The 11,681-nt window shown below is 42.5% G+C and overlaps 1 protein-coding gene across 1 annotated transcript; it reads right to left on the bottom strand.

Annotated features, from left to right (window-relative positions):
- Positions 1–3,609: 3,609 nt before the first annotated feature.
- Positions 3,610–9,686, bottom strand: LOC139479090 (uncharacterized). The gene is made up of 3 exons (XM_071261848.1): positions 9,485–9,686; positions 6,327–6,423; positions 3,610–5,779 (listed from the first exon to the last, which is right to left on the bottom strand). Exons 1-3 carry the CDS (start codon positions 9,644–9,646, stop codon positions 4,308–4,310), a joined length of 1,731 nt encoding a protein of 576 aa, XP_071117949.1. The 5' UTR covers positions 9,647–9,686; the 3' UTR covers positions 3,610–4,307.
- Between the last annotated feature and the right edge of the window lie 1,995 nt (positions 9,687–11,681).

Raw genomic sequence — 11,681 nt, 5'->3', positions numbered from 1 at the left:
CTTTTGTTTGACGTGCGCGTCTATTCCATCCGCACGGAAGGATAGGGAATCCCCGTATCCTGCGATGTGATTGGCTGGCCAAGCCGCGTCACCGTCGGCCTCGTTGTGAGCATCGGGGATTCTCCCTATGTTGGGCGAAATGGCGGGAGAACTAAAACCAAGCCTTACCTGTTGGTTTGCGCTAACCGGGCCGGGCGCTGAATGTTCCAGCAACTGGAGTATTTTTCCGCTTTTAACAATATTCCAGTTATATCACGGCGTGTCAGCTTGATGTGGGAGGAAAGCTCGAAGTGATGCAGGTCTCAGACGTTTACCACTTCGGTGAAACCCAGGAGCACGGGTATGGTGCTAACAAACCTAGAAACATAACCGGGGCGAGTGAGTGAGTGAGTGAGTTGGGTTTAACGCCGCTTTTAACATTATTCCAGTTATATCACGGCGTGTCAGCTTAATGTGGGAGGAAAGCCCGAAGTGATGCAGGTCTCAGACGTTTACCACTTCGGTGAAACCCACGAGCACGGGTATGGTGCTGACAAACCTAGAAACATAATCGGGGCGAACCGGGATTCGAACCCACAATCATAGGTTTCTGGCGTGCCCAAGGGACGCAACTCTGCATCGCGAATCGCGGCGCCTTAGACGACTGGGCCACCTGTGCCCCCGTGTGGCAACAGAAAAATATAATTTAACTGTTTATAAAAGCGACAAAAAAACCACCATATTCATAAGAAATCTGTGAAAAACCAGAGTCGATTGTTTGAGTCCGACGATATCATGAGTATGTTTCTATAAATCACCATCAATTAGTGATGGTACCAGGTGTTCACGAAAAGGTGAGCTTGTCCTGTCCCACCAGTGACATCCGTCACAAACACATGCAGAGGCTTCACCTGAAAAAGAAACAGGGGACCGTATGATACTAGTTAAAATAAGGAAAAGTATCAGGCATCATTTTTGTCACTGATGCGTCAAATTCGGAAATGTCCTCCACACCTGTATCAACGGCCCTGGTTGTTTGTTCTTGGTCTCGTTACATGTGTCAATTCAAGGTATGGCAGTTTATTACATTGTGGTTAATGAGTGAGTGATCATGGTTTTACGCCACTTTCAGCAATATTCAGAGTGAGGGGCACAAGAAATGGGTTTCACACAGTGTACCCATGTGGAAATCGAACCCGGGTCATTGACTCGTGGACCGAACCAACTATGGAGAATGGACATCTTGTGATTAAGGAGGTTTTCAGCTACATAGAATGTTGCACTGATCTGAATTTGCGACTCACGCAAGTGACTGAAGATCAATGTTCTCCTGCCACCTTTTCTCACGAAAACTTAATACCAATGTCCCAGAGACTCTCAATATATAACATCCGGTATCTGTATCTGTAAGATATGCATATGGAATATAGAATATAGAACAACCCTTATCCGTGTACTCCGTGCATGATTGATAACATACGGTATTTTGGAGCAGTTGATGTTGTAACTTTGTTTCCGATTGTAGAGGTCGTATAACGGTAAGATTTGATAGTGACCTTGCTTAGAGTTATCTCCCTATGGTGTACTCCAACCTCCGTCTCAGCGCTTGACACCTTCGTCACCCTCCGGGAACAGAGTGCTTCGGAAACACCAACTTTTCTGCCCGTTTCCAACACTGATTAATGAATTCAAGAACAGAGCTCGTTCCTTATTCATTACTTTCAACTGTGACAAAAACTGGACATGAGTGCACTGACTTTTTTAATAGACTCTGATATAGATATAGATATAGGTAAAGATATAGATATATAGATAAATATTGCACCACTCTAATTAGACCCGACCGCCTAAGTGGTCTAGTGGTAGAGCGTCCGCCCGGAGACGGAAGGTATACTGTGTCTGAGTGGGATATTCGTGTTAAACTGCGGCATGGTATCTGTCTAGCACTATAAATCGTCATCAGTCCGGACTAGTACAAGCAGCCACACAAACACACACACGTACATGCATGTATATATATGAAATAATCTTGGACGCGACGTTAAACCACATTTCACCTCACGTCTAATTAGACCCGTGAAGATCGGGGTCAGGATAGGTCTTCAGCAACCAATGCTTGCCGTAAGAGGTGACTATGCTTGTCGTAAGAGGCGACTAACGGGATCGGGTGGTCAGACTCGCTGACTTGGTTGATGCATGTCATCGTATCCCGACTGCGTTGATCGATGCTGATGATGTCAATCACTGGATTGTCTGGTCCAGACTCGATTATTTACAAACCGCCGTCATATATCTAGAATATTGCTGAGTGCGGCGTTAAAACAACAAACAAACACCTCGATTACCGCATTTATACGAATATTGTAAAACGCAGCATCAGCGATCTCTATTTTGTGAACACTTTTGATACCATTCATATGTTGAATTCTTTATTCAGTACTATACAGGCTACAGGCCCTTTGTACAAAATGTATGACATATTTATGGCAAAAGTCACAATGTTAAAATACGTGTTCTTACTTCTTTACTGTGATACAGATATTTAGCGATATTAATAATGAGCTTTGTGTTAGTTGTAGATACAAGAATATTAAACTTAGGGATATTTGTAGATAATATTTTGAAGGAATATAGAGATGGCGTAGGTGAGTATATGCATATGCAGGGCACACTAGCAGGAAATGAGACTCGGCCAAATTGACATAGTTTGCAAAATCTTCCTTCGCGAGGGATGTTAAGTTTTCTACTAGTTTCTACCATGTACAGCCAGTGTGCACTGCATCTAAACCTAATATAATATACTCAACCGCAAAAGAAACGTCACCATGGATAGATATATGAGAAACCTTATTTGTCCAAACACTGTAAACATACTTTGAGACATATTAAAAAGATGAAACTTGGCAAAACTGATCATCAAGGTTGAAATTAAAGTGTCAAATGTTCTTAAAGTGAAACACATCACTAGTCCCTGAGAAAATGGCATCATAAGTTAGTATTTCGTGTGTCCGCCATGTGCATTGATGACTGCCGTGCAACGTCGATACCTGGAATGGATGAGGCGGCTGATGAAGGCCATAGGCACTTGAGCCCACACTCTGAGGAACACCTGACGGAGTTCAGCTGCAGTTGTCGGCCTTGGTCGGACGTCATTCAACCGTCTTTGAATCTCGTCCCACATGTGCTTAATGGGATTTAAATCGGGGCTGAGGGCAGGCCACTGCATGGTTCTGATGCCATTCTGCTGTAGGAAGTCTCTTGCTGCTCTCGCAGTGTGAGCACGGGCGTTATCATGCTGAAACTCGTGGTTGCGGCGACGTGCCAAATGATGTATGGCGTGTGGCCTCAAGACTTGATCAATGTGGCGAGCTGCTGTGACACCATTGCCTCTCCCTGGACCGATGTTCTGGAAGACCACAGTGACGACCCTCTGTGGAAGACTAATTCCACCCCACACAATGATGCTCGGACAAGACAACGAGTCTCTCAACAGCACAAGCATCCGAATAACGTTCCCCACGGCCTCGCCAGACTCTCTCTCTCTCTCCCATCTGCTATTGAGATACAGTAACGACTCTCATCTAAGAAGAGGACTCTTCTCCACTGCTGGTGGCGCCAATGCTGGTGGCGCCAATGCTGGTGGCGCCAATGCTGGTGCTGTGTTGCCCACTGCAAACGGTCCCGGCGATGACGTAATGTCAGAATCGGTCCTCGGTGTGGCCTGTGACAGTGGAGGTGTCTGTTCGTCAATCATCGACGGACAGTGTCCTCACTAATGTGTCGCTGGTGTGTCCCCATGGTCTCTCGAGCAGTTTGTTTCTGCGGTCATAACAAAGCGATCTTGAAGATACTGTCGCACAATCTGACGATCCTGACGTCGGGTGGTGACCTTTGGTCTTCCACTACATGGTCGGTCATCTGTAGTGTTGGTGGTCTCGTATCGTTGCTGGAGTCCTCACGTGGATTTGAAATGCATTGGCTTCTTGCCGGGCGATTTATGTAGCTTGCAATCGTCCAAGGACTTGGCGTCGCTGATTTCTTGTCAATAGTGGGCATGTGGTAGCAATTCCGGACAAGATAATGTTATATTTTAGAAACTTTGACAAAAAATACCCAAATATTCAAATGACAACTTTTTATGCAATGTTACTTGGGGTGACGTTTCTTTTGCGGTTCTGCATATAATACTAACATGCATTCGAAATATCAACTAAGTCATTCACAACAAGTATTCAGAATATATATGTTGAATGATAGCTGTTTCCATATGGTAGAATGATGGTATGTGAACGTCTTCAGGCCACCTGTATCCACCCATCCTACAGTTACTATGTACATGAAACAATAAGCCCCACGATGCCCACAAGCACGGCCATTCTTCTTATGTCTCCGTCCTGTCGAAACCCACCCGATGGACATGCTGCAACCGTCGGGGACTCGGTAATCGGACCTGGCTCTCTCGGATCATAAACCTCGCACGTTCCTTTCGAACATTCAGTTACCTTAGTAGCCGTTTGGATTCCGCTTTCAACAGCACCAGTAACATAACAAGACACATTCCAACCAAACGCTTCCCCAGCGAAGTAAATCCTCCCGACTGGTGCTCTTATAGCATCAAATACTTTGGGACTAAGAGTTCCTGTTTCCATGTTGCAGAAACATCCCTTGTACAATGGATTGTTCTTCCAGTCCGAAATGAAAACATCCTCAGGTTCGGCTACATTACCGTAGACTCTCCGCAATATCGCCATCACCTCCTCCTTAACATCACTGTCAGTGAGTTGACTTATCCTGTTCGCCTCTTCTCCCTGGGTCACCATCTGGAGAATGTTGGTTCCAACCGGGAACAGTCCTTCAGCCTCTAAGTTCTGCCAAACAGGATACACGCCACGTTTTTTGTCTGCGTAGAGGATGAATTCAGCGTTATCCCAGAATCTTGCCGATGTCTCAGGAAACTTAAGGTACACGCTGACGTAGTTCTCCAGTCTGATTCGGAACAGGTTGTCCATCTTCCAGTCAGGTAGTGGAGGAATGAAAGTCACAGAACCGCTCTTCAATACTCCGATACTGAAAGTAACAATCACGAAGTCAGCCGTGAAGATCTTCCCGCTTGCGGTAGTTACAGACACGTTGGTGTCAGTGTAGTTGATCGTTTTAACGGTTTCGTTCAGACGAATACGTTGGTCGTTCTCTTCAAGCACGTTCTCCACGTATTTCTTAAGTATGAACTCATACCCTCTGTCATCACGGACATAGAAACTGCTATCGACTCGGTCTGAAATGCCCCTAAAATAACACGAAGTAACGTCAGGGCTTATTCCATATTCAAAGTCGAAGTCCAAAATTTCCACAGTTTTTTCCACTGGCGTTTTAGGATGCCAGTTTCCGATATCAAGGCATGTGCGAAGGGACATGTCATGTGTCTTTTGGTCTCGAATTCTCCTGAAGACGTTTACTGATTTGATCTTAGCTTTTGCCAGTTTATCCCAAGCCAACTCACCCTCGGAGTCCGTGGCGTCAATGCCGTCATATGTTTTTATGACTACACTATCATAGTCTGACGATTTCCCAGACACATTGAACTTCTGGATGACATCCCATAACGGATTGCCTTCCCGGATAGCCATCCAGTTTGCCCCAGCTTCTACAGTGGTTCCCCCAAATTTAATGGACATGACTCTGCCACCGATTCTGTCCGAGCCTTCCAAGAGGATGAAGTCGTTGATGTTGTTTTCGCTTAGAGTCTTTGCAGCTGCCAAACCTGACGCCCCGGCTCCAAGAATCAAAACTTTACTGTGTTCTGAAATATGCAGGATGCAGAGTTGAATGAGTGAGAGCACTATTCCAGCCACATAATCATATTTTCTAATAAGGGACCGGTCGCAACGCAGATAAACGCGATGGCCGAACGATCGGATCCAACACCAGGAGAGATTTGACACTCGGTATTGGGAGAAAAGGTACAGGTAATTGACGTGAGAATTGTGAGAATATGCGGGAAATACCCACCTGTGCATAAAATGGACTTGTCCGACATTATCTATATAGGGAGTCATCATTATTTAAATACGGGTAAATATTTTAGAAGCTTGTACATTTTATCATCAAAGAGGCTGTACATAATGTTGATATCTCATATAAGAATTAAACGACTCGTGGTCGTTGTGTATCGTACAATAAAACACTGAAGGGAGAATAAACCACGAGAAGCCCCTGCAGTGTTTTATTGTACGATAACCAACTCCAAATCGTCGTTTATTTCTTCATTAGACCTACATCATAAGGCTTTATTGAGGCGTTTTATGAAACAGAAAGATGATAATACATGTGGATGATTCGATGCATACTTATATTGGATTCGGGTTGAGCTTGCAGTCCTTCCACGGTATATAGAAGAAGCACCATGACTGCCAAAGACACTTTAGGAATGCCTCGATACTGCATCTGAAAAATGATTTAAAAAGCGATGCGTGAATGTGAGTGAGTATTGTTTTGCAAATTTTAGAATTATTCCAGCAATATCAAAATGTGGGAAACCAGAAATGGTCTTCTCACAATGCACTCATGTGGGGAATTGAACCCGGGCCTTTGTCATGAAGAGTGAATGCTTTAACTACTAGACTACCACATAGATGAGGTGAACAATTCGTTCCTGCAATACACGTAAGGTTCAAATCATTCAATTGTAGACTGTAGAATGAGACACAATTTATGTGTGGTAAATGGAGTAAATCTAGATACACTGGTGCATGTGAATGCCAAATGGCATAACAGGGTAACAACATCAACATGTGCCAAATGCGTATGTGGTACCTCAGTCTACGGAGTTCTAAGAAATATACCAACTCACGTTACATTTTGAGGTGAGGAGGAATGAGGTTTAACCTCGCGTTCAAAATTATGGCACTAATACAGCGACGTGCATGTTTGTTGATTTGTGTGTGTGTGTGTGTGTGTGTGTGTGTGTAGTGCTAGCACACCACACACCATGCCGCAGTTTAACAGGAATTTATAAAACACCCAGTGACGTCATCCTATTGTTCTCTGGTCGGGTTAAATCTCATAGACAGGGACGTTGTAATGTCCCTGGGATTTTATAGGATATTCAAGTCATATTTTCTATATAATGTGTTATAATATGGCAGAACAGGGTATGACGGATTTCATATAATTTCCTGGGTATTATATTTATACAACTTCGGTTCAGATTGTAACATGTAATGAAATGACAAATATTTTTAACCTTTGTATCTGTAGCCCAGTTAGTGTACCACAAGGCTACAGAGGCGCTGATCAATCACAATGTTTTTAAGATGTCCTTTTCAAGATCCGTATGCCAGCATTTTACGCCCGTTTCCTAATGTTCATTGAAAGTATGTTTGAAACATAAAAATGTTGATAAATATTGTATAAAGTTTCTTTTTTCGGTTCATAAGTTAGATAAAACACTTCCCCTCGGGTTGTTAGTGATATATATAACCCTTTCCCTAGGAAAATCCCTCGTAGTGCGGGTTTTACATATCATAACAACCCTCGGACGTGTTTTATCCTATACACATAACTGACTCCGAGCCGACCAGTCCTTGTTGTAGTCCCTTGTTGTCTCTTTTTACGTCTCTTGGTATGATGCGGTCGGGTATCGAGCCCCTACCTTCCGCTCTCCGGGTGGACGCTCATCCACACGGAGGCGGTCCATTACAGTTTGAAAGAAAATGCCTTAGTCATGGGGGACAAATTGAAATAGGATTCGTTCCTCTTGAACACTGTATTCATTCGTGGGGCAAGCATCTGTACAGTCTGTAGTTACAGCTTCAATGGTCCAGTGGATTCCTCGGGACAAGATTCACAGCCGGCGCTGGACAAGTAGGTCATGATATTAACTCACTTTATATTCAGTCAGGTAAGCTGAAACCGTTGACAAAAACAACCACAATGAAATATACCCATACCCCTGTTCGTGTACTTGCACAACATCCGAATAATGTTTTCTTCTAATGTGGTGAAGGGTTATGAAAAACATAGATCCTTATGACCATAATATCTGCTTTAATATCGAGAGAAGAAACACGAACCCATCACAAATCTGTGTTGAAGGTAGCTGTAGTCGGGTGTATAACAATACGTCACGCTTGTTTTACACTGTTGAATGGACGTGAATGAGTATCCATTCTTCAACACATAACATTACAACACCCTACTAAAATCAGAAACCATTTACATTCACAGGTATATTCAATGATTAATAAACTCGTTTGATGTGACTGCAAAACTGTGACTGCAAAGTGTAAATACCCACTTTGTTCGTCGGCATGAGCCCAGGTGCACAATGCCTGATGTCTCGTGAATCTTAACCTCTGTTGGGTTTGTATTAAGTTTCTGCCTTGACCTTCCGACACAGATACGAGTTGGTATACCCATTACATTTTTACATTTGGGAAAGCAGTATGCGTCGTTCGCTCTATGGCTATGAATAAAATATAATACCACCGCATAGAATTTCACACCTGTTTAAATAGTGCTGTATCTTTACATGTGTTAAGGTATATTTACATGTGTTAGCAGAGTCCCTTAGATTTACAGGGTGGCAGTTTATTCAATTGTGTTGGATGAGTGGATGAGTGAGCATGGTTTTACGCCACGACAACAATAATCCAGCAATATTACGGTGAACGACACTAGAAATAGGCTTCACACATTGTACCCATGCGGGGAACCAAACTTGGGTATTTGGCCTGACGCATCAACATAATTAGGGACTTTATCGAAAAAGATATATTGTCCCCGAAACATTTTGCACAAAAATATGTATGCTTCAGGCTGTTAAAAAGAAGATTTTGCCTGTTACAAAAAATACATTGTTGCAAGGAGTTTTTCTTTAATAAATTCAGGCTAATAGTTAATCTAGATACATTAGTGCATGTAAATGTCAAATGGCATAAAAGGGTAACAACATCAACATCTTTTTCGACAGTACTGATTGCTTAAATTCTTACTTTAACCGTCGCACGTCCTGTCCTCAACCCTGTGACCTACTCCGTGCACACCCTTCCTTTTCAGCCTGAACCGGTAGACTGGAAATTGTGGATTTGTTTTTCGACGGTATATGAGTAACACATGTGTCAACTTAGATGACTGCTTTGACTGTTCTTCCATATGTATTAATGCGGGAACCACCATCGAAGTAAATAATATAAACTCATATATACAGAATACTACACTGATTCTCGTTAAATACAATTTTTACGAAACTTTCGTTCGTTGACAGACCAAACTGAAACCGGTTGCAAATCTGGTTGCGCATGAATATTGATATATGCCCAAATATTGACATTGTTGACATTTCTATGCACACGTATTAACAACATGGGCCTGCATTTGTGTTTGCAAACATAACAGCACCGACGCACAAGATCCTTTTGGAAGAATTTCTTCAACTTAGGGTAATTCAAGCGCCATGTTGTTAGTACGCAGGACACCTATAAGAAAATTTGAAAAATCACATTACCGCCGCGCTTTGAATATCGGACGAACAGTCGGTCACTCGCACTGCCGGGGTCCCAGCTGTGCAATCAAAGTGGTTCGGTTTCCTTGATCTATCAGCTGAATTCATATCATGTCCGTACCATTTTGGAAGATGGAAATCAGAGTGTTCGCCAAAGACGTTCATGTTAACTGTACGACCCTATACTGAAGACGTGAAAACCAACTAAAACAAATCTGCTTGCATGTTAGTGACAGCTTTGAACGAAGGACAAGGTCACCTCCGGAACAAGAAAAGACAACCGTGATTTCGTCACAGCGGTTTATGCTGGAGATAGGGAATGTTATTGTTCACATGTGGGATAAATTTGGGCCACATAATCAGAAGTCAGGCACAGTTCTACGGAGTTTTCGCATGATTTGTATCGGAAATGTTCACTTTGAGTGACCTGGTCGTGCAGTTGTGAACAAACAACTCCCGAAACAGTGCCACAAAATGCACTTCGAAGGGGACACTGATGGCACAACTGTACCATCCCAAGCAAGTCTAGATATCTGTCCAGATAGTTTAAACTGACTTCATTTCACAACGCTTATCCTTTTACGTTAAATCAAATTGAAGGTTGCGAAAGTGGTCCTCGATCTATTGATCAGTAGTCGTACATTGTAAATGGATATAGCTCGATTACATAAGAAGAAGCTGTATGTATACCTTATATAGAATGCAAACCGAATTGAATTCGATGCGACAATTATGAACCAAACAGTCTCACGGGTTTTCAGAGCAGCACTGAGGGATCACTAAAACGAAGGGGGTATGGCTATTCACTCACGTCATCTTTAGAATTTTCACGGGAAGTATTAAAGGAGAAAAGAACTGAAAGAAGGGCGTGGCAACTTACCAAGGAGAGCCGACCCGATTGGTGATGAAGAGATCGAGTCCCTGTGGCAGTCCGGATCCATTGGAATCAGTAATCCAATGAATATAATAAACTGTCTATGGCTCTACAACACAATCCGGTTCGGGTTAAGAGGTGTCAATGATCACTACAAAATGTGTTTGGGGGTACATCACATTGCATGTAGATGGAGACGTTCACGAATATCTTGAACTGTCCATGAGACAAGAAAAGAATAGGTCCGGTGAGAATCCTCGTGATTGTCGTGACGTAAGGCCCAAAATGACAAACTCGTCCGTTAATCGGTTGATATTTCCCATATCAAAAAACACTAGTGATGAATCCTCTATATATAAGACATCAATTTACTCTTGAATGTCAAATAATAATATCAAATTGTCTCTATTTTCAAATATATCATCTGTTCATACAGGAGCTCTGACAAGAAACTATATCTAAATTCAATTACCGTATCATACCATTCCTGAATTCATACATGAAGTTCATAAATATTAATTTTCACTCCATGTATTTGTTGTTGAATATTAAAAATACAAACATTTTGTTGGTTGTATAACTCAGTCTGTGTACGTCACAAAATTGACGACCAGTGAAGATCCGGGGTAGAATAGGTCTTCAACAACCCATGCTTGCGGAAAGAGGCGACTAACGGGATCATCGGTGACTTGGTTTGATGCGTACTCACTGTTTGTTTGTTTGTTTGTTTGTTTGTTGTTTAACGCTGCACTCAGTAATATTCCATCTATATGACGGCGGTCTGTAAATAATCGAGTCTGGACCAGACAATCCAGTGATTGACATCATGAGCATCGATCCACTCATTTGGGATACGATGACATGCACCAACCAAGTCAGCGAGCCTGACCACTCGATCCCGTTAGTCGCCTCTGACGATAAGCACAGTTGCCTTTTACGGCAAGCATGGGTTGCTGAAGACCTACTCTACCAGTAGAACTGTTAAATCATAAGTTTGTTGCAAGGTGTTTTTCTTCAGGCTCATTTTATAAACAGAAAATATGCCTGGTTTTGTAGCTAAAGCCGAAAAAGTGTCTAATCTCGATACAAAATACTAGGGCCCAGTTTTGAACTGATATATAATGTTAAATTGTTTTCTGTATCATTTTGAAATGATTGTATGAATACTTATCAGCTACGGACTACTGACATTAATATTGCCATCCTCGTACTCAAAATGTACATTTATTACTAAAAGGAATTAAATGAAGCTTAACATGACTTATAGGACACTAGACGTACATCATATCTTCTCATTACTATGCTATACATGTATATGTATGCCGG

Source organism: Haliotis cracherodii, unplaced genomic scaffold (assembly GCF_022045235.1).
Source record: "Haliotis cracherodii isolate W230 unplaced genomic scaffold, xgHalCrac1.p SCAF_4, whole genome shotgun sequence".
Lineage (NCBI taxonomy): Eukaryota > Metazoa > Mollusca > Gastropoda > Lepetellida > Haliotidae > Haliotis > Haliotis cracherodii.
The sequence above is the reverse complement of the archived record's forward strand: the minus strand, read 5'-3'. Positions and strand labels throughout refer to the sequence as shown.

Excerpts from the sequence above, each read along its gene's own strand:
- LOC139479090 (XM_071261848.1), bottom strand. The coding sequence starts at position 9,646 with ATGAACGTCTTTGGCGAACACTCTGATTTCCATCTTCCAAAATGGTAC. Across the intron at positions 6,424-9,484 it reads CCGATATTCAAAGCGCGGCG|ATGCAGTATCGAGGCATTCC; the intron begins GTAATGTGATTT and ends ATCATTTTTCAG. Across the intron at positions 5,780-6,326 it reads TCAACCCGAATCCAATATAA|AACACAGTAAAGTTTTGATT; the intron begins GTATGCATCGAA and ends TGCATATTTCAG.